Below are 23,017 nucleotides of genomic sequence, written 5' to 3'. Positions count from 1 at the left end.
AGCAAGAGAAAGGAGCGTAGGAAATCAGAAGCCCATCAGAACTCGCTTCAGGGCTTGGAAAGGACAGCAGGTGAGTGACTCGACCACAAATTAAGATCCAATTCAGGTGAAAAAAGGGTGGAATGCAACACATGGAAGGGAAAGCGCACGTGTAGAGGGGAAGAAGCACTGCAGAGAGGAGCTGGGCATCGCAGTAGCCAGGCACACCAGTGACACAGGGCTGCTGTGGAAGAGACACCCCTCTGGGTACCGCTGAGACCCGAGAGGCCCCATCAGCAGGGCTGGCCGCAGTGCGGATGCACGTTTGGAGGATAGGAACAGCTTTGCAGAGCTGTTATAAAAAAAGGGGGAAAACCCACCAACTGCGTAAAAAGTTGCTGTGAGGAAGGCTGAGAGCCGTTTTGCTTCCAATCCATCGAGGTTAGCAGGATCTGCCTCTTTGTGGAATCTGCCTCTTCGCAGCAAGGGAGATGCGGGTTAGCAGGGCAGCGGGCTGCCGGGGCGATAGGGAACGGCAGGCATTGCAGGTTTTAGGGGGTGGGTTAGAAGAGCAGCTCGCAAAAATGGTCTGCACACACCTGAGCCTCACTTAAAGCAGTGGGGACTGAGTGAAATATGCCCTCTGGCCATGCCTCACTGCTCCCTGACTTCCACACTGTTTGCTGTGCCTGCAGTTAGCGGGCAGGTGGAGGAGGGAACACGTAGACATCCTAAAACTGAGAGCAGGGAATTTTTAATTTGCAGTAAGTCTGCTGGTAAAACCCGGCATCAATAGCATGTAATTCTAACACCAAGTTAATTTATAGTGGAAATAATCTCCTGCCTTTCAAATTGGTAAGCCTGTTTACGATGTGGTGAAGCAAGTGATCCAGTGTTTCCAGTTTCCAAATTCCACATTGTTTGCCATGTGATCTGTCCAGCGACACCTGCATCTCAAAGGTACAAGCAATTCACGAAAACATGCCTTGGCAACACGTCTACACAACTCTTTCAAAAACCGGGCTTCTAGTTACATAGTTTGTTTTATCTTACTGACTTTGGCAAAAAATTGCTTCTCTTTTAGTCCATTGCTTTAAAATAATAAGTTTTTTCCAGTTATATGTTATTGGCAGGATAGAAAGCAATTTTTGTTTAACCTTCTGTAGTGCCGGCATATTTATAGGTCAAAGGTAACATAGGAAATTCTAAAACACAAAATCATTTTGGAATTAAAATTTATGAAAAAAACCTGAAGACTAAAACTACAACTTGCATTCCATGGGCAGAAGCTTCTGTGCGTATGTCTCCTCTGAACTGTTACCCCTGTGCACCACGGGCTGTTTTGAGTCATTTGTTATATGTAAAACGGCTTCCAATGTCTGCAAAATCTTGTATGAAACGGCACCAAAAAAAGCTGCGAAATTTCAGGGTTGAAATGCTGGCTTTGGCAACAAGCCAGAGGTCTGTTCTGCGGATGGATTTAAAGCAGAGCCTTGGGAACTTTGCAGCACTGAATGGGACGGTGTGTGCCTTGTCCTCCCCACGCGTGGTCCTATTGCCGATTTCATCAGCTTTGACCACTGTTGCGGATCAATCTCTAAAAGAACCTTCTTAATGCGGCAAGGCTGAGGGGTTTTTCTCCGTAAAATAAAAAAATGAGAGAAATGGTAAACTAATACTCCTTTAGCTTGTGTGACACATTTGTTGGACTGGGTGATGCCATGACTTATTTTCATTTGGAAACCTAGGTCTGTGTGTCCATATCAAGCTGTGAGCTGAAATTATCAATTTTATTCAGTTCATTCATATAAATCTTCAATGACATAACCACATTGAGTATTATAAACCATTTTAAAATAACAAACAAGCAAGCATGTACTCATCTTGGATATAATTATTTCAAGGTAAAATATTTGTGGTATTTGTATATAGTAACAGGTAAGGCTTTAACTGTGTGGTTTTCTTGATGAGCCAAAGTATCAAAAACATTTGGAAGCGCATCATTTGCATAGTTTTCTGTTCCAGAATACTCTTTTCTAGGGAGTTAGATCTATCGACCAGCAGGGAACAGGATCACTGGCTGACTCAAGCCTGTAATCTTTCTTGTATTGCCTGAAACAAAAGCAAACCAAGAGAAATTTGTGATAAAATAATCAGAAGGCAGGCCCAGCATCAACCTCTGGCCTGCAGATGGTACAAGGAGTCCGAGGGCCTGCGTGTGCCGGGGCTGGGGGCAGCGGTGGGGGGTCTGTGGGGACAGCGAGCAGAAGCCGCGCGCTTACAACATTCCTTCCACATCCCAGGAACTTGCTACAAGCAATGGAAATGTAAAAAAAAAAAATTTCTCATGGTAAATCCAACTGAAGAAACACCCTCCACGTAAACGTGCAGCAGAACCTTACTTTATCAGGCATTTTTCACACAAACCATAGCCCCAGGGAATGATTTTCCCCTCCCTATGAAATAGGAACCTCGAGCCCTGTAGCATCACTGAACAAGCAACAAATGCAGGCTGTTAGAGAAAAACTCAAGCACAAGTTCCTATTATTTACACCAAAGGGGCGTATTCTTACAGGAAAACACTCCCTTTAGTTTCATTTTGTTTTGATCTGCGCTGTTTGGTGACAAAATGCATCTCAAAGCATGTCCGTCACTCATCCCAGATCTGTTACCTGGTAACTTTGTGCTCAGATCCAGACACACTTAGGAGTCTTTCGTCCGCTCGCTGATTGATGTTGGAATTGTTCTCAAATCGCACTTTTGAATAAAACTGACCTAAGCAACACACAGAGAAATAATTTTAAAATACAAAATATCTGAGTATTGGTGTTCATTTAACCGTAATGGCAGCTATAACACCAGGAAAGCCGCTGTCTGCCTCAGAAAACAAACAAACAAACAGACCACATTTGGAAGCTCCCTTATAAGTTCAGAATATTCCTGTGTTTCTCCTGTTATCCCTAGCATCCCTCCACAGAGAGACTCAGCCTTGCTCTGATGGGGTTTCACTACTTCTTTTTCTTTTTTCTTTTTTTCTTTTTCTTTTTCTTTTTTTTTTTTTTTTTCTCTGCAAAGTTTTTGAAACAACTTCAACTTCAGTCCCATCAGGATTTTGGGAGTTGAGAGGTTCAGAACCAGCTGGCTTTCATTTTCTAACCCTGACGGTTCACAATTTTATGTCCATTATTTATAGTCCACTATTTGACATCAAATGAATTTGCTGCATAAATTATGCCATTCTACAGCACTACTGAGGTTGAGCCCAACTATTATTTTAGCTTTATTGTAATGTTTTCTAAAGCCATACTAGTCTCTTTAGGGTGGTACCAGCAGTGAGCAGAAAGCATTATGTTATGTTTCCTGGGTGAGAGCTCCCCTTCTCGCAGAGGGGTGCAGTAAAGGGTGATGTTAGTTATCTGAAAAGAATAAATTAAATGTAAAGTTTCTCTTGAACCCCCGAATTACAGCATTCCTTTTCATGCTTTTCATGAGCTTGTCAGGACCGAAGTAAGTAAAATCTGAATAAGGGCTTACGATGTGGCTGACCCCCCCCCCCCCCCCCCCCACTATATTCTTCTTTCAGGACCTTAGTTACAATATTGTCTTTGCTACATACATTCGTAAAGATACATACCCAGCATCTTTGCTACATACATTCGTAAAGATACATACCCAGCACTCCGCTGACTTGGTCAGAAAAGCGGTCGGTGTTCAAGAAATACAGCCCAAGGAAATCATCTGGAAACTTTACCAAGGAAATTTTTACTGTGACCGCATCAGACAACGATGCTGTAACGCTCCTTTCCTTCTCGACTGAGACTCTCAGCCTAGGAAGTAAATTATAACATTATTTCCAAGAAGAATATGAAGAAAGAATATGTATTTAACTAGCTGACATTAACTAATTAAAATAATTTAATTTTTACTTTTTGTCCCTTTCCTGCATTTTTCATGATCTATGGGTGGTGATTTTTAAGCTAGAAAATATTAAGTAACGTATCTTTTCTGTCTGCTGCCCAACAGGTCTTTTTCTTACCAGGTCACATACAAATACACCAACAGAGGAGAACTGTTCGCTGGTGAAAAACCTCATTATCCATAATGACAAGAAATGCTTGGATGGAAAAAAAGAATACCTTTTCATCATTTTGAGGAGTAAAAAGGGAGACTAGATAACATAATTCAATCCACTTTATGGACAAGTGAAATAATTTTTTCTTAGATATTTTGTAAATTTAGAATATATATAGGTTTTTTCATCATCAAAAGCATAGGTTTTTTCAGACCCTGCCTTTCTTCTAACCCGTTAATTTGATGCTGACCCCAGGCTGGCCTGCGGAACACCAGCATCCTCCGTCATTCTTTGTCCCTTGCGGGTCTGGTGCGACAAAAACACGCCGGCACGCGCTGGCGTGCAGAGCACTGCGGCTGCGAGGGCTCAGCTGCTTGAAGCAGGGGAATCACTCTGCTTGGCAGACGACAAATTATGGAAGGGCATAAGTCCAGCATGTTCTTCATTCCGTTTGGATTACAAAAATAATTGAAAGCAGTTGTTTTAGGACTTCTGTTATTGCCTAGAACTGCCTGGAAGGGAGGGAGCGCAGTGTGTCCTGGCTGCCCCAGACCAACAGCAGGTTCCCCCGGAGCTTTATCCCTACAATGCAAAAAAGCTGGTGGAGCTGGCAGCATTTAGCTCTTTCTTGTGGTGGGGAAGGATCCTGCTCTAATTAGTCTGACAAACAAAGTCTACGTTTCAAGCACCCTTTCTCCAACAGCGGGCACTTAGTTACAGGCAGCTATTCAAACGCTTTATGCCTCCCAATAAAAAAAAAATGTCAGCTGCCCAGATGTGAGTTATTGCTAAAACTGAGGAGGAAGAAAACTTCAGCCTGTGTGGAGCCCAGTGATATATAAAAGAGACAGTAAATGTCAAAGCCATCACTTGGCGGTACCCGCCCGGCGGCTGGAGGCACACAGAGCCTGGGTGGCAGCCGGCACAGCGCCGGCGCAGGGGCTGCGGCGGGTCCTTTTCTTTGGAAGATAAATGGTCTGCCTCTGACGCTGAAGCAGAAAGGCAGGCGGTTGTTTTGCTTCTTTAAATCAAAAGGAATGGAGAATTAAAATCAAACCTTTTTTGTTCTCTGTACTAGAAATGGGACATTGGGAAGGTTCCCTGCTTTGGCTAACGCCGAGTTATGCACTGGGTAAGGGCATTTGGAAGCGTTTGCTTGAGCCAACGTGAAAACGGAGGCCTGGATGAGAAAAAAGATCTGATGGATTTTCAAGTTTGGGAAAGAACAGGGTGATGTTTCTTACCCCTGGATGGTGGAGGTGGCTGACTCCGTCCATGGCAGCCGAGTGCTCCCGTTATTGTGGCTTAGGACGATCTCATCCGTGGAGACATGGATTTGTGTGGGGGGATTCACATAGCTAATTGCAAACTGCACAAAGTGATTCACTCTGTCTCCAAGTTTCCCTGTCACCGTGAGGCCTTTAACAACATCAGCACAAGTTTGTCAAGCGACTGTGCTTTTAAGGTACAAGTGATCTCAATAAAACTGCGCCAGCTTTGTTGCTGAAACAGCTTCAGTCTTAGATCTAGTTTTGGGAGGCACAGTACGCCGGATTTCAGCTCGACGTGCCCCAGGGCTGTGGTGGGGTCACCAGAGTCCGTTTCCCCCCATGTTACCACCTCCTCTCACAGGGGTGGCTCTGCTCCATAATCAGAGAGCTGACAACTGGCGCCTGGGGGCCACAGCTCCTCCGAGGACCACAGACAAACCGCAGCACGTTAAGAGCGTTCGTCTTTCATTAGCATGTAGGGACCGTGGGGCTTAGGGTCTCCATGTCCTCAGAAGCCCCCAGGGCTGGGCAGGGGAAAACCCTAAAGACCACAGATGTGACAGGAGGAGAAGGAGGTGACCCACAACCAGACCTGCGAGAAGTGCCCTCAGCTGTTGCAACAGTGAAAGTTAATATTGGCTAACAGGAAAAATTAACCACAGCCTCTCGGGTCACTGCCAGGCAGCAGTGTGACAGCCCTTCACGAGAGGGGGGTTATTCCCAAAGACACCAGCTGCTCTCCTAGACCACAGTGGCTCTCCTTGCCCGTGGTACCAGGGGCAATCTGGCTCACTCACCTTGCTCCGGGTCTGACAGCAGGTGGACAGGAGGCTGTGCTTTTCCATCAGTATTTAAACAGATTATTTCATTTTGTTTGGGTAATTGCAAGAGAAGCTGTGGATATTCGTTGGCTGAAAAGGCAGAAGAACAATATTAGCACACAAGGGAAAATCTAGCTTGTACCCTTTGGACAGGCACAGCAAAATTTATCAATTTATACCTAAAATATTACTTACAGCTTTTACAGAATAAAATTATTAAAATCCTCACAGTAATCATTATTGAAAAGCACACCCAGACACAGCATCTCAATATGAATGAAATGGCAGATTTTTAAACCTAGAGTTTATTAAAGGACAATGAGCCCTTAAAAAAGGTGAGGCTGAAGTTCTGCTGTACTACATTTCTGTTGGTGGTTATATCCTTGAGGCTTTCTCATGGGATATAAGGATATTTTCCACTTAGGTGGAAAGAACCAGCCAAGGTTTGCAAGAAGAGGTAAAGGGTTTTCATAGACTTGATGCAGTCAGAAAAAAAATTATATGAAAAATTATATATTGCAGTTATATTGATGATTAAAATAGGACTAGTATAGGTATTACTTACCAAGAGGTTGTGCTCTCAATTTGTCTCTTACCCTGGCAACTGAAATACTTAAAATTAGTAAGAAGAGTTTAATGAAACATTTTGCTCTAAGTTGGCTAGCTAACCTGGAAGAATGCTGTGACAGAAGCCTTTTTAGCAGAGCTCTTCCCTGACTTCTACAGAGAGCTTTGCTTAAAACAGGACATCCCAAAGGGGAAAAAAAGCACAACGCCCAGTGCCTGTTCCAGTTGGGATCGGCTGTGCTGCTGGGGCACGCTCAGCCCAAGCTGTGTGAGGGTGTAGAGCTGTGTTTTCCCCAGACCCAGCACACCCACCCCAGCTCCTCTTAACACGACTGTGAGTAACTACCTACTGACAACAGCTTCTTGTTGCTGCCGGACTGGGGCTCAGCGCGCCATCGACCTGAAAGAAAAGGTTTTTCCGATGTTCCACTGGTTTGTTGTCATGCCTTGCATCTCCCTTCCCACCTTTTGCAAGGGAATCCCTCCCACACGTTGCTCGGTGACGTTTTTGGATGCAGCCACGCGTGCACGTGTGCGGACCCCATGCAGGCAGCCCCCAGCCTCTTGCTTTGTGCTGTGGGAGCTCCCAGCACTGCCCAGCTCTGTCCCTGCAGCATCCTGGGGTTCCCTCTGCAGCATCCTGGGGTTCCCTCCTTGCAGGAGGCTGCGCCCCACATTGTCTTCACACAGCCAACCCCAGGACTGGTCAATTAGTATTTTTTACACCCATTTCCTTCAGCTTAACTCATACATGCTTTTCCAGATCTTTCAAATTTAGTTTCAGGAGGTGTCACACTTCATTTCAGGAGGTGTAATTATTTTTTATTTCTGAAAAGGGACCAAGGTTGTTTTCAAAAGTTTATAGCTCATTATAAAATATCTGTGGACTGAAGTACATATAATAAAAACTAAATTGTGTATGAGTGGGCATCCACAATCAAAATGTATTTATTAAAGTAACGTTGTTATGAACCTACATATGAAACGAACTTTATAAAGTTATCCTGAACAAAACCAAAGGAAGAGCGCTTACCAGGAGGTGATCCACTCCTCAGCCTGTAAGCATCTGGAGAAAGACAAGAGAGTATCTGTATTTTATTCACGATTGCTTTACATATCTTACGGGAGCGTTTCAAACAGCAAATCTGTAATTCTCCAGCTGCAGCTCCCGAAGCGAACTACCTGCAGTAACGGCGCCCACAGAACTCAAGCAGTGACCCCTGGGAAGCGTTGCCAGCCAGAGGGTGGAAACGGACAAAAACTGCTGAGAACTTGGTGAGGAAGGGATTCACGAAGAGGGATCTGATTGCCTGCTGGACACCGGGGGGCTCGCCCGCCTGGCACCTGGGGGCACGGAGGGGCGAGCGGCGGTGGGTGCAGCCAAGTTGCCCGTCCCAGTGCGAAGGCAGGTGCTTGTGGTGAGAGGGGACACCCAGCACCCAGCACCCAGCACGAGGCTCTGCAAAGGGGCCGGCTCCACGCAGAGCTGCAGCACCAGTGCAGGCTGGCAGCGTGGTCCCTCCGGAGCGCTGCAGCCCCAGACCAGACTGCTGCTGGCAGTTACAAATCAGATGAGCTCAATGTGAGAAACTGCAACACCCGAAAAAGAAGATCAAAGCCTCCCTTGGTGGTCCCAGTAGCCCAGCACCCTGTTTGCCCCTTCTCCTCCCCAGCTGCTCTGGCTGTGCTGATCTGTCACGATGGAGAGCAACACTGCTCAGTGATGCTGTGCTGGGCACCAATGCCAGATCCAGTAGGAACATCCCTATGCCCTTCAGCAGCCATGCCTGCCTGCCCATCACTGATGTAGGGCTTGGCGCCTGCTACGGAAACAGGTTGTGCCGCTGGGGTGGCCTCATATTCTTCTCCTCTTGCAGCCAGAGGGAGCTTTGAGGGGGGGGCAGTGCCAAGCCCTGCGTGCCCCTGGAGCAGGGCAGGACAGCTGCTGGGCCCTGCTTCTGCTCAGGGAGGCTTCTGCTATGGGAGTCCCCAGCGCCACACTGAAACAGGCAACCCTCAGAGAACAGCATTATAATTCCCTCAGCGCATTTCTGTGAAAGAACTAGAGCAAACCCAGGGCTCTTCGCTACAGAAGCATTGCCATTATAATGTGTTATCATAGCTGAGATTATCAGATTCATAACGCTGGAAGTTTAAAATTAATATTCAAACAGATGTATTATGTCCAGAAAGACAGAAAAAAGCCCGAATACCTAAGTCATCCTCAGAAGTCACTCCAAAGTATCTTGCGCTTACTTTTTTGACAGATGCTTCGCACATGGTAGGAAGAAGCAGAAAACATCACATTTACTGTTTACTAAAGGACTACTTTTCCTCATGAGTAAAGACAATTTTCGCCTTCAAGACTTTCCGAATGGAAGATTTTCTCCCTTTGCCCATGTTATCCACCCAAACCTTGCACGGATCTTGGCAGTCATCGCTTAGGTTTGCTCCACATGCTTTAACAAATCTCAGATACTTCCCACTATAGAACAACCACCACGAGCTCAGGTTTTTTTCCTTTTTCTTTTTCTTTTTTTTTTTTTTTTTTCATTAGAGACTATTATGAAAATATGCTACTGGAAAAGAAGAAAACATTTACCTCCTACTGGAAAACTGCTGGGCTTCTCATTATCTAACACAGAGAAGAGGGACAGATCAGTATCATACAGTCAACACTAAATGACTTTACCCTTGTGCAAACCAGACCCACCCCCAAAAAAAAAAAAAAAAAAGTGTGTGTTGGGCTTCGGGTGATGAGCTTTTTTTGTGTTAGAGGACTGGCAGACAGAGCACATGCCAGACTCCTAGCGATGGTGTGCTTTCCTCCCCTGTGTTCATTTTTCCACGTTAACGCTACAGAGGAAAGTGCAGATTCCTGCAGTGGCAGCAATGCTGAGTAACAGCTGTTACGTTACTTTCAGTTAATACTTAAACAAGTTATTTTCCATTTCAGTAGTAGGGCCCACTTCACCTTTTAAAAAAGGCCCGTGTGGTTTATTTTGGAAGGAAGCTAATCCCTGACCTCCTGCCTCCGGCGTGGCTCCCTGCCGTGGCACATTGCTATAAGATGAGCCTATACCGGAGCCCCAGGAACAGCACGTTTCAGGAGGGTGATTCGATGCCCCCATTTACCAGCTTCGGTGGGTTTGTTTGCCAGCTCCATCTGCTGCTGGCCAGTGGGTTTGGTGACCACCATGGACGTGAGGGGTGTGACGAAGCTGTACTGCAGGGACAGCTCTAAGGCTCGTGCCTCCAGGGCTTTCTGCTCCTCTTCTTGTGCTGAAACACTAAAGTCTGGGTTAATGATGAAGAAATAACGTATAGAGGCTGTGAGCAGGTCATCTTCAGATTCTTTTTCATATTAGCTGTGTCTCAACAAATATTTTTTGTTATTAAAGGGCAAGTAGTCTTATTGGGATAACTCAGCTGTTCTCGTGCTTGAAATTATGGAGATGCTTAATTGTCTGCAACCCTGGAGCCTATGTATGGTTCAAATATGTAAAAATAATAGGTACATCAACTATTAAATGTCTTGTGGACATACTTATGGTTCTCTTTACTAAGTATTGCCATTCATTTATCTACAGACAATATTTTTGGATGTGTAACAACAGCTCAACACAATCCATGCGATTAAAATCTATTTCATAGTAATGTCATGAAGAATATATTATATTATGTTTTCATGTATGTATATACATAAATATATACACATTTAATGATACAGCACCATCATAAACTGAAAGGCACCCCATGTTCCTCATACAGTAATGAAGTCTTCTGCCAGTATACTATGTTTTTAATACTATCTGCAGAAATATTTCTGTTTCTTTTTGTTTTCTGATGTATCATTTGTGAATTAAGAATCTGAATTCTAAGTAGTTAAAACTTTGTAGTACAAAACATTAAAATAGCTTACGATTTTTCCAGAAGCTGCTGAATGGTTAAGTAAGCCCACAGTCTCTCTATGAAATTTCCAAAGATGTAACTTTGATTTTGAAATACTTGCTCCTTCTCTCTGATGTTTGCTTCTTCTTTAAGAGTCAAGCCACCAACATGCTGAAGTGGGAGAAAACTGACCATCAAAAAAGCAGTTCCAGACTTCTTTTGCAGTCATATTATTAGGCTTAAAAGAACATCTTTCAGTACCAAAGTGCCCTTTTTGTCCTTCAATTTTGTCTTTTCCCACTGGAAAATGCAACTCCCAACAGCCCAAGTTTTTTTTGGATATATATTTCTGGACTCAAAACAATGTTGAAAAAAGGAGGTATATAATTGTTAAATTTCAACATTTTTGAGATGAATAATTCAGATTTCTTTCTTCATTATAAAAATACAAACCAGTTCCCTAAAAATGCTTGAAGGGCCAAAATAGTATGGTTTTAGAAGGATTAAAATTGATGTTTGCTTGTTTGTGGATATACTTTAAGGTTTTTCGTTTGTAGCAAATTCAGGAGGGGAAAATTGTTTGAATTCTCAAATATTTTCCTGAAATGGGAAAACAGCTGAATGCCCAAATATAGAGAACATATTGTACACAAAAGACTTCCTGAAGTCTCCTATTGCACCATAAAAGACAGAAGGGAGATATGTTTTTCACAGTAAACTAAACACTTACTGACTGAGCTTTAATTTCTACTGGCAAAAGATCAAGCTCCTTGCTAATTTTCCCAGATACTACAATTTCCGATCCTTCAAAAAACAGCTCAAAATTGTTCTTAGTTAATCTCTCAACAGCATTTTCTGGATACTGCATTTCAATTTTCATTAATATTGGGGTAGCCACCTCTTGATAAAAGCCCTAAAGAGAAGCAGAGAAGAGAGAGTGTTCACAAATGACTGCAAAATTATGCAAAGCAGTATGTTGAATGTCTAAACCCCCCTTAAAAATAAGGCAGCAAAGCTTCTTCTCCAGCAGTCTAAGACTGCTGCATATCTAGAAAAAAAACCAAATTCCTTTCTTCCCAAGGTTCAGCTCACCTTGTCCAGCCAGGCTGGTGATGCCATATAAACTGTATCTCCCATGGTAATGTAAGTACCCAAGCAGCATCCCCATTATCACCATCCCACCCAGCTGGGTGTTTTACTTTAGCCACTTTCCACAGCAGATTTTTTAAGTTTTATTGATCCTGAGGATTAATCTTTCTCTTTCTGGGCTAGTGTTCAGCAAACAGTCTCTGCACAGCCAACCAAACCTGGTAGAAGTGGCTTCCCAAAAAAGAGAATGTGCCGAAAGTTCTAACGCCTCGTCAGATGGACCCCAAAGAGCCAGGCTGGTGGTGCTGCAGAGCCCTTTTGTCTGTGTGTGCCTCATACCACCCCGTTTTTTTTAGGGAAACCACAACAAACAACTTCCAGAGGTGGTACTTCAAGCGGCTTGAAAAGGGACCCAAGAACAGAAGTTTTCCCACCATCACCCCCCCAGACAATTTGTCTGTTTGCAGAGGTACAGAAATGAGTGAGTTTCCAGGTTTGACCAGATGCAGCTGATCTGAGGAGGACTCCAACGCTGAGTCATGGTTGGGGTACCAACCCTCAGATACCCCAAAATTAATAGATAAACTCAAACCCAACTCTTCATCTCAGAAAATCTGTGGCTTGGCTGCTAAGACCAGGCATAAGCTGTAGCTGGTAGATGGCTTTTCGGCACATTCCTTAGCCCTGACCTGGAGCTGCAAGGCTGCGTCAGCGTTTTCATAGATACGACGTGCTATTCCCCCGTTGCTTAGGGCCATCTTCTCCAGGAAATTATAACTGACATCAAACCCGAAGCCGAGGCAGAACAGAGCGCATTTCCCACTGACTGCTTTCTGAACGTTTTCTTGAATTACTTCCACATTACTCTCACCTGGAATTGAACCAACAAGCATACCCTTGTTTGGTCGGGTTTTTTAAGGTACACAAAGACAGCGGCGGGTTTAATGGAAAATAATGCCTGAAGTCTTTTAAAAATAATTCAGAATCAAATATTAAAAATATATGGGACAGAATCCCCTTAGCTGAATTGGAGATGAAAGCACCACTCGGTGTATGGGGTGTTAGACCCTGATTCTCCCCCCCAATGACTCGTACTAACTCCTACTCCTGTCCTCATGGCGAAGTGCAAGATATTTTACAAGGCTGCAGGGGCCAGGGGAGGGTTTTTAGGACAAAAGGGACACACACTACACGTCAACAGTGCAAGGGGTGGGAACACTTGTTCAAGCTGGGAAGACGAGTATCCATAAAAATGCTAAGTGTGATTTCGGAGAATGGATTGGTTAATGGGGTAATTCAGACAAACTGCAAATTAACTCAGCCGTGCTTCTCTCCCAGCCCCCTTGTGTGATAAAGGGAAAAGATTTTCACCCCATCAGCTCACCCTGGAGGGCCGCAGAACTGCTCTACCTGCATTTCCAGGCAGGAGCTGGCACTGCCTGTAGCAACACATGGGAGCAGCTCTGTTTTTTCCCTCCCAGCCTGCTTTGCCGAGGAAGGCAGCATACGCAGTGATGCCACAGCATTCACCTGGTGTGTGGATGTGCAGCATGCTCAGGGTGTTTGAGACTCGGGCTGCGCTGAGCAGGTGGCACCGTAAGCTGAATTTTGCTAAAAGACCCCAAACAAGTAAACCAACCCCAAAGCAGTACGGATCCTATGACCTGAAAGGCGGACTGATCTTATTCAGGGGCTTACAGCTGAATTAATATTGCTGGTCTCGGAGAGGTGCTGGGGCCACACAGAAGTTAGATAAACTCCCGTTGAGAACAAGTGATGTTTGTGCCGTTGCATGGGGAGTTATTGCTTATTTAACCCACTATTTCTATCTCAACCCTCTGGTTTGTGCTATCAGAGCTGGTCACTAGTTAGGAGCTAGACATGGAAAAGAATACCAAACAAGAGGCACCTTGAAGATATCTCAAGTTTGGAGCAAGGAGGGTGGAGAAATCTAAGCAACACCCCTCAAATGGGACCATCCATAATATATGCAAAATTGCCATGTTTCGGCTCAAATGGGACCACACATAATATATGCAGAATGTCTGTGTTTCGGCTCTAAGTATTGTACTTCCACGTTACAGCTGTGCCTGGAGTATCTCCAGCATTTCCCTTCAGTTTATAAACTGTGAAGCCAATTTAGCAAAGCAGTTGCCAGCTAAAGGACGCGGAGCCGTGGGCAGGTGGGCTCTGCCATCCCCTTTGGCAGCCCTTGCCGGAGCCCTCCCATAACCATCCCCTCTCTGCCGCAGCTCCAGCGATAGCCCAGCCTGCTGACACCAAAGCTCTCCTGAAACGCAGACTGTGTCTCCCAACATCTGGGATGCAAGTGCAAAAGATAAAAAAGAATCGAGGGGAGAAGAGGCTGAGGCTGGTATTTACTCACCAGAAGTGGGCTGGCCATCTGTCAGCAAAATAATCATGGAGACGCTCCGTTCAGGCAGCCTCTCGGCTTTATCCAGCACGCTCACGGCAGTCAGCAGGGCACGGTTGATGTCTGTGCCTGTAATGAGAAAGCAGGCATCACTCTCTTGAAAGGGATAATCATCGGAAGAAATCTGTGCACTTCATCTGCAGAGGCCCTGCAGAGTTGTTTAAAGTTTTCTGCAGGAAGAAAACTTCAGAGAGGTGGGGATTGGAGGGTTTAGCCTACTGGGCTTAATTACAGTGTATTATATTGTGATGGCAATGCTGGAGGATTCTTTTGGGAGCATTTTCCACACATATGTCACGGGCAGTACAAACATGTCTACAGCCGTTAAAAAGCACTTAAATAAACACACTGTCGTCTGTTAACCTGCATCTAAGAAGTGTCTCCTAGCCTTATCTGAGAGGTCAAAGATAAAAGCTGGGCACAGGTGGGCTTTGTTGGTGTTAGCGCCGGGGATAAGGAAACCGACGTTAACACTAACAGCATCACATTAACAGGAGATACAGCCTTTTAGATGTGTTTAAAAGTGAATAATAAAACACATGGAGCGGTGCACCAATTGAAAGGTTTCACACCTGTTTTGCCTATTCTGTTTCTGCAGCGCGGCTGACACAGGAGTATAACTTCGGATGCATTTTATTTTATGCCCCTGATTTTACAAGGGGACCCTTGATATATAAAAAAAGAAATAATCAGCTGATTGCTGTCAAATACTGAGTGAATGGCCATTTTTTCATAGAACAAATATACTGTTGGGAAATCTTGCAGCCATCTCTGTTATAAAAACCCCAAATGAAGCTTTGTGGCTTGTATGGTTGATAGATGTGATGCAGCCAAGCCGTCCACTCCCATAACCAGCCTTTCTATCCCACTCAGAACTACTAAAAACCGACTTGCTTTGTGAGCACTGACGGTAGTTCTGTGGCAGTCTATGACTGATAAAAATCACAATTTTATTCTAAGCAATATATTCTGTTGGGTGCCCGTTTGTGGTTACAAGCATCTAGGTGGTGCCTCGTACCTCCACCAGCAGAAAGAGTTTGCACGAATCCCGTAGCACTCGCCACATGCTCCGCAGTGGCTGGCAGCAAAGAGCTCTTCCACTCCGCCACTTTGCTGTTAAAGGTGATAAAGCTGAAACGGTCTTCTGGACGGAGGTCTTGCAAAATCTTCAGCAGGGCATCCCTCGTCTGTGCCAACGAGAAAACAATCACTTGGACTATTTCTGCTTCTCTGCCAGAACTGGAATTGGAATGGCAGGATAATAAGGGGGTTTCCCTGCAGCACTACTCAAGATGCAGCCCAATGATTTTATTTAGTCCTAATGGTGTTTTTCAGGTTGAGACCATCAGAAACAGCCAATTAACTTAACTTATGGACAAAAAAAAGCACCTGTGAGGGCTGTAGCAGGCTTGTCTGCTCTCTAGCAAAGCTATATACACAGTCATCGGTAAAGGTAAAACAGACTAATTCTTTAAACTTCATTAAAGAAAAAAATTAGAAGCATATTATTTTGCAAAGATAGAGACAGAAAAAGTGCTGTCTGCCTTAGTGTTTGATACCCGTGAGAAGAGCCGTGTCAGAGAAGTGTTGCTCTCCAACAGTGTAAATCTGTGCGTACGTATTTTTGAGTGTTTCTGTAACGGCTGAAGATTTTGCTCTCCACAAAACCAGCACGTGCTTCAAAAGTCAAATCCACAGCCACCTCGCCCACCGGCCGGCGGGTGGGCCTGACGCCAGCAGAGGCCACCGCTCTGGGGTAAGTTACCTGCTCAATTTTTCTGCCTGCCATGGAGCCACTTCGATCTATAACGAAGATGACATTTTTGGGAAACACCGGCATTTCATGGGGTGCAAAGTAATGCACAAAATAGCCATTGACAATCTGAAATACAACATGTGAAATCATGTTCAAATGACACCTGGATAAATAAATCTTAACATTCTGGCATAGCAAGGAGAAGGGTGCATGCCTAGTATTCTGTTCTTCTAGGCAAGCTCAAATCAAAGGACTATCAAAATGTATTTCCTAGCTGGAAGGGACACTATCTGTAGAGAGCAAATTACAAGAGAACAGCATGTATATGTGTGTGTATATATAAAATACATATATTATAAGCCTCAGTGCCATATGTGTGAGACCTCTGTATTATCAGTGTATATTATGTTACTTCTTTGTTATCGCATATTGGTACATCTCTATTTGTCGACTGTCATCTTTTAGCACATTTAGTATACTATATTAATGAAATGGTATGGAAAATAATGTACTTCACTCCCTAGGATATGCTTTGGTCCATAAATATTTTTAAGTTTCTGTTCTCTTTAGTTATGCTTCAGTTGTCACAAGGAAAAAAAGAAAACCAAGCAGTCATTTTAATAGTTACATAAATCACATTCCTCTAAGCTTCATTTGTAGGTAGCCACAAATACACCTTAGATCAGCCAAAATAATAACAACAACAACAACAAAAATATGTCAAGAGACATCTATATAGTGGCGGTATAGATTTGGTATTGAAACAAAATCTGAAAGATTTATTTTTTCATGGATGACCCATTCTTGCAACACATCTGTTGTCTGCGGGTTTACCGAAAGTCGGCACCGCTTTGTGCTGTCCCTGGATTGAAGAAAAGTTCTTTTACTGTCAGTCTTAGCATTTCAAAGTAAATGTTGATGTTTGGCTGATTTGACTTCACCTTCAGACTTATCTATGATCTGAAAGTGGTTTTATTTCTATTTCTTCTTTACCTGTATAACACCTGCGGTGGCACCTCTTTTAACATCATAGCGTACAACAAAATCACCGTTGAGGAGGGTTTCGTCGAGTTCAGGATTTATCTTCTGTTGATCTACAGTTGGCTTAAATGAAATGCGAGCCTGCAAAGCAATCAGAAGAAAAGATTTAAAGCAACATAAAGCTGCCACTGGCGGCAATACCTGGCAGCTGCTGCTTTACCTTGGTTTCGGTCTGCACTTTTGTGAGCGCCTCAGTTAACTCATTTGTCATGAACGTGCTGTCCGTCGCCAAGAAGCGTATGCCTTGGGGTTCGAAGATGTGCACATCAATCTGACAGCAGAGAAGGCGGCATCAGCATCTTGGTGGGAACAGGGCTACGGTGCTCCCTGCCCTGCCCTGGTAAGGGGCAGCTCACCTGGAAATGCTTAACCAGCTGCTTCGGCCGGACCTTGAGCAGCAGCTCGAACTTGCCCAGCTGCCGTTTCAGCAGCTCCTCGTACATCAGCTCAAAAGTGACTTTGCTGGCGGCCGCAACGCTGACGGACACGTGAAACTGCTCCAGTTTTCTGTCCGTGATTCTGGCAAGGGGAGAAGAGAGACTTACCTCCTGCCGGGAGGGTTTGCTGGTGGTGGCCAAAGTTTATGAAGCGTGCTACATAATGGCCAAGGGGACGCATAGAATAAATAAAAGTAGTAGCAAATCTTATTCATAATAGAGAAGATTTTTTGCATGGCGGGTGGTATTATATACATTACTTATATTACGTTTGCGTGCTATGGGTGCTGCAGATGCAAGCTGAGAAACGGAGCAGAAACCTCTGCGTGCCTCAAGCTGGGACCAAGCAGAAGCGGGGTGAATACACGGGAAGCACAGATTAAATAAACCCTGAAAGCGTGATGCCGGCTCAAACGCCACAGTCTGCTGCTCTCGCAGGGAAGCAGCCTCAGCGACTGAGCATCATCCCGGCCTGGCAAGGTGCTCCCACGTGACAGCAAGTCCCAGGGCAGCACTTAACGGTGACACCCCCAACCAAAACCATTGCAGGACCAGATATAAATCATCAATATATGTGAATGTATATGTGTGTATATAGAGAGAACTTAGACACACCCACACCCTGTCCCTCCCAACGAGAAGCCCAGGCTGCTTTTCACATTTATCCCCACTGAGAGGTGCCTGGCTCCAGGGTTTAACCTGCCCCAGCCAAACGAGGCGCCGAGGAGCATCAGAGCAGCCTTACTCAGGGTGGCAACGTACTTGACGAGGCCGGCGCTCTGCCCGCGCGAGACTGCAGTGTCATATTCCTTCTGAGCAGAAACTTTCTCCTTTATTATTCCTGGGTATACTTTCCCGTCAATAGACCTGTTTGGTTTCCATAAAAATTAATTAATATTAGAAGGAAAGCGCTGGGGAAAGAAACAAGAGGAATGCTGCACTTTGTGGCATTCCCTCAGAGCATGAGCAGGGGACAGTGGTTGGCTCCCACATCCCTCCCTGTCCAGGAGGATGCTCCGTGCAGGGTCTCAGGGAGACTGGAGCAGGAGCAACAGAGCATTGTGTGTGGGACCCTCCAGAGCTCAGCTCTCTGTGCTTTTTGCTGGCTTCCACCCCCCAGCCCCCAGAGCTGCCTCCTCCACAGCACAGGCAAGGACTGGTCCTACATGGAGAAGTTGGTGATGAAAGCTGTCTTGGGTAACTCCACTTCAAAAGTTGCCTCTCTGGACTCATTAGCTCGGTTGACAATTTTGCTGGTGATGACGGTGTGAGCAAATCGTGACGTGACCTTGCAGTCCACGTGGAGGCTGTAGATTTCAATGGCATGCTGGAAAAAAAAAAAAACCCAGCCTGAAACAGAAACACTCAGTTTTTGCTCCTTACCTGGGGGATGTTATTGGAAAAGTTTGGTGAGGGAACAAACTGTCAGATCTGGCTGGAGCTGGGGTGGTGGTTCATGACCAGCATGGCCAGATATCTGCTCATTCGCATCTCTGCAGCTGTGACCGCAGCCCCACGCAAAATCTGCAGCTACAGCTGCGTGCTGTTGTTCCACAGAAGGCTTCTGTCGAGCCTTTTTCTGTGCTCTTCTCTCCTTGGGGTACCCTGAAGCAGCTGCTGTGTCACCCCAACACATTGCCTGAGATTAACCTCAGAAAAACCAGATGCCTCTTTAAGCACCCAACCTATGGAGGAGACCTGCTCGCTTTTTGAGTGACTCTTTATTTGCTCTCCCAGCTGTTGACTTTGCTGCCTGTTTTTCAGCTCGGTGCCTCGTGTCACATATGACGTTCAGCAGGTTGGAAACCCCACGTGGCCCTCCAGCCCCACGGCTGGTTGCACAAGCAGCAATGCCCTTTGAGCGCTTGTGTTTCTCCTGGTCTGGTGCTCCCAGGGCCCCCAACGCTCGAGGGAGGAGGGGACTGTCCCGGAGCTGCCCAGGAACACCCCATGGGGTGGCTGGACTGGGAATCTGCTGGAGCAACTACCTCTAAACACCCTTCTTTCACATTTAGGATGTCTGTCTGTTCTGAAGTCCCTACCTGGGTCTCGGCAGTGACACTAAGAAGGGCTGATCTGGCCATCACCAGCCTCACAACAGCCCAAGAGTTTCTAAAAATAAAAAAGCTCAGCATCAAAGCAGATTGTTGCACTTCCATTTTTACTTTCCAGCCTCACAAACCTTTTGAACGGCGAATTGATCTTTAGTTATTTTGATAATTCATCTCCGCCATCTACTTTGTTCGCCAATTAATGGCATCCACTGGCCTCTTCTAGCATCGAGTGGTTTCTGAGCATTCCTGGCACCTCCACTCGCACTCGCTGCCCTGCCACGCTCGGACCTGCCTCTGGCACACCTGGAGGGGAGGCTCTGCCATGACCAAGGAGCCCTGAGCCGTGGCCTGCTGGGCCAGTGCAGGCACGTGGTGGCCATCGCGGCACAGCCCCCCAGCACAGGAGGAGGTTGCCCTCTACAAACCTTCCCCTGCCCAAACCCTGCCACCAGCACCGCAGGGATGCTGCGGGGGATGAGGGGACAGGGACCCGCACCCCCCGCGCTTCCCAGCCCCAACAGTATTTTAGGCTGTGACCAGCAGAAATGAGGGCGCAGTGGGGCGCAGCATGGTGAGGGGCATCGCTGTGCCCTTAGTGAGGGGGCAGGAGGGAAGCAGCCCCGGGGGGGTACCTGAAAGCAGTGGGGCACCTGAGGCACCACGGGTCCGTACACCGCATCCACCGACGGCTTCTTGCAGAGCCCCTGGCTGCCCTGGCAGCACCCACCAGACCTGTCCCTGCCACCCGAAACCCACCTGCATTTTGGTGGCATTTCACACTTTGGTGAATAGGAACGATGGAAATAAAACCCTTCCAAGACAAGGCTCAAAAATATTGATATTTTTAAAATCAGACCATTGGCGCGCATGATGCAAAACAATTTGCTCCTCCAGACAGCACAAACAGCTGTCTCCTCCCCTCTTTCCCATGCCACACGCGTTACTAAGTGCCCATCAGAAGCCCCTGGCAGTGCAACGGGCCTTGTTCGGTCCTGCTGGAACTGTGGCGAGATCCAAACCCCAACCAGGTGGCTGAGGGAGACCCACTGACCCCTCACATTTGATATTTTACATCCCTGCGGAAAAGCATGTTCAGACACACCTGCAAATGCTCTCCTGCCACGTTTATACTGTAACAGCCCAAACAAACAACCAAAAAGGCCTTAAAAGGACCCAAAGCTCTGAGATCACATCGCAACACACCCAAGGCGCCACAGGTGCTGGTTACCAGTGGTTACCTGTGCTACCTGGCCAGCTCCTGTGTACCGCCAGATCACCAGCTGAGCAAACGAGATATTGTCAAAAAAGAAATAGAGCAAATACCTTTTGAGCAATAGTTTCTGCTGACACTATGAGTGAGGAAAAGACCATCAATGTCAGCAGCGTTCTCTCCTCCATTTTGGGAAGACCAGATTTTCAAATGAAAACTCTGTTTATCTGGATCAGTTAATGAGTAACTTGTGCTTGGGGATATTATGTAGACTTTGAAGAGACCCAGCAACTTAGTATTTACATGTTAAACATAGGTAAAACTTGGACTCTGTTAACATTTATTTTTCCAACAGATCTTTGCTGTTAAACATTAGAATTTTAATGTTTCATAATGCATAAAGTTAAGAAATCCTTATGTTTTCTTTCTAAACTTAGATCTCACTGTGATACATGAAATCCCACTGGCAGATGAACTGATCTGTGCAACAAGCTGCATTTTTGGATGCACGAACCTCCACCACATCCGACAGTAATCAATGTTAAGGATGAGCCCTTTCAAATATCTCAAGCCTTTCAGAGATTTGGAGGTTGCCAAAACATGCAACATTCATGTGAGATTTTACAGCTGGTGGCTTCTCAAACCTTGCTCCTGCTTGCCCAGCTGGCCCGTGAGAGGCATGGAGTGGCCCTCTTGGAACGTCCCTTTTTGCTTCCTTGGATGAGCCATAATCCTTGTTCGTCAAATAGCAAAGTCAGTCGTGGCTTGTATTTACCTGAACAGTAAAAATAAAGTATCAGACCTTGCCTGGACTGCCAGGGGAGAGAGGCGTCGTCAGTGCCTGTACGTACACATATGTACCTGTACAAAGAGGACACAAACCACCCATAAATGAATGCAGCAGCTGTGCAGGGGAGCACATCTGGCCTGGTGCGGCCCTACCACAGCTGCGATGTATCCAGCTGGAGATGCTGCAAAGCTGCCTCTAACCCGTGTGCTCGGTGGGGCTGTTTGCACAAAAGGTGAGCGGCTGGGAGAGCTCTGCACCTGAATTTACCTGCAGACTGAGCGGGATGACTCTTTTCACCTCCTATTTTATAATAATATCTTCATCTAACAGGCACTCCGAGCAATTCCTGTGAAGTTTTTGTTGGTCAAGGGTTGGCTTGTAGCCCTGGAAAAATAAATTGTCTTAAAAGTCCAATTTTGTACATAAATAATTATAGAAAGTGTTACATTAGCACAATTCCTAAATCACATCCTCACTTGTGCGGTGTTTAGGTAGCCTTCTAACGCAAGACAGCTCACATGACTATTTAAAAGATATTTCTCCATCTCTGAGTAGTAATAACATCTGCCTCTTCTACAAAGCATTTTTAACACCTTGTGGGGAAATAATTGGTTTTTTAGGTGGAGGGGTAACCAGACCCTGGGCAGAATCCATTTCAAAAAGTCACCTCATTGTTAAAAAAAAAATAAAAATAGAGCAAATACCTTTTGAGCAATAGTTTCTGCTAACACTACGAGTGAGGAGAAGACCACCAATGTCAGCAACGTTCTCTCCTCCATCTTGGAAAGACCAGCTCTTCAGCTGGGGAAATCAAGGTAAGAAAGGGGGGCCAGGGAGCAAACTGCTAGGAGCCACTCCTATGCCACACGTCTGGGCTTGCTTGGTTGGTTGGAAAGCTTTCCGCGGGCTTCATTTGTTCATGCATGCCGAGCACAAGAAAATAAAATGTTTGAAATCTTGAAAATGTCAACAGGGCATGAAAAAATAACATCCCCCAGGGCTGTAGTTCAGAGGATCTCTAAGCACACGCCACTGCTGCGTCAGCCCCTGGTTCCTGTGTGCATTTATCTGAGCACGCGTATACGGGTAGAGTGATGTGTAAGCAGCCGGTGCTGTGCAGAGATGCAACCAAGACAGACGCCCCTCTGCCCCCAGCCCCGAGCAGATGAAGGCTGAGTCCTGCCCTCCCACCGCGATTCCCTGCCCCTCTGCCCTGTGCCGGCAGCTCCCGGGTAGCGGACAGTCCTTTCTCCCCTGAACCTGCAGGCTGTCAGCGCAAACCACTGTTCCGTGTTGCTGTTTGACAGCAGGTTCCCCTTATAACTCCACGGTAGGCGGTGCCATTGATTGTCCTGAATTAACACAGAGATCCTGTGGAAATGCCTGCATCTGGGTTTGCTTCTCTGCTATTTTACAAAGAGTCTCGGTGGACAGCATGCTTCTGGTGGCCTCGGATTTGTGAGGAGATGCTGACGCAGGGCTCAGTAGTTATAATGTCAACAGACATTTAGAAGTTCACCACGAAGAGTCTGTCGAGCACAGCCTCGTCTTACGAGGCCTGTGCTTTAAGTAACTTTAAAAAAAAATAAACTTCACTTTTTCCAG

The 23,017-nt window shown here is 45.8% G+C and overlaps 1 protein-coding gene and 1 long non-coding RNA gene across 3 annotated transcripts; both read right to left on the bottom strand.

Annotated features, from left to right (window-relative positions):
• Positions 1-1,755: 1,755 nt before the first annotated feature.
• Positions 1,756-20,844, bottom strand: LOC102051445 (inter-alpha-trypsin inhibitor heavy chain 4). 2 transcript variants are annotated; one of them, XM_055708597.1, is made up of 23 exons: positions 20,736-20,844; positions 18,525-18,685; positions 18,121-18,225; positions 17,278-17,440; positions 17,082-17,192; positions 16,874-17,002; positions 15,890-16,006; positions 15,143-15,311; positions 14,077-14,193; positions 12,380-12,561; positions 11,332-11,514; positions 10,633-10,772; positions 9,846-10,000; positions 9,313-9,345; positions 8,924-8,980; positions 7,744-7,776; positions 7,057-7,110; positions 6,709-6,747; positions 6,120-6,233; positions 5,296-5,470; positions 3,652-3,806; positions 2,652-2,754; positions 1,756-2,091 (listed from the first exon to the last, which is right to left on the bottom strand). In XM_055708597.1, exons 1-23 carry the CDS (start codon positions 20,808-20,810, stop codon positions 2,016-2,018), a joined length of 2,646 nt encoding a protein of 881 aa, XP_055564572.1. In that variant the 5' UTR covers positions 20,811-20,844; the 3' UTR covers positions 1,756-2,015. The 2 variants fall into 2 exon arrangements, with proteins under 2 accessions (XP_055564572.1, XP_055564573.1); XM_055708598.1 differs by lacking the exon at positions 6,709-6,747.
• Positions 20,845-21,181: 337 nt separating this feature from the next.
• On the bottom strand, positions 21,182-22,482 carry LOC129735935 (uncharacterized). The gene is made up of 3 exons (XR_008731960.1): positions 22,117-22,482; positions 21,680-21,796; positions 21,182-21,397 (listed from the first exon to the last, which is right to left on the bottom strand). It is a non-coding gene; the product is annotated as an uncharacterized LOC129735935 (long non-coding RNA).
• Between the last annotated feature and the right edge of the window lie 535 nt (positions 22,483-23,017).

This window comes from Falco cherrug, chromosome 4, assembly GCF_023634085.1.
Source record: "Falco cherrug isolate bFalChe1 chromosome 4, bFalChe1.pri, whole genome shotgun sequence".
Lineage (NCBI taxonomy): Eukaryota > Metazoa > Chordata > Aves > Falconiformes > Falconidae > Falco > Falco cherrug.
Note: the sequence above shows the minus strand (reverse complement) of the source record. Positions and strands in the feature narration are given on the sequence as shown.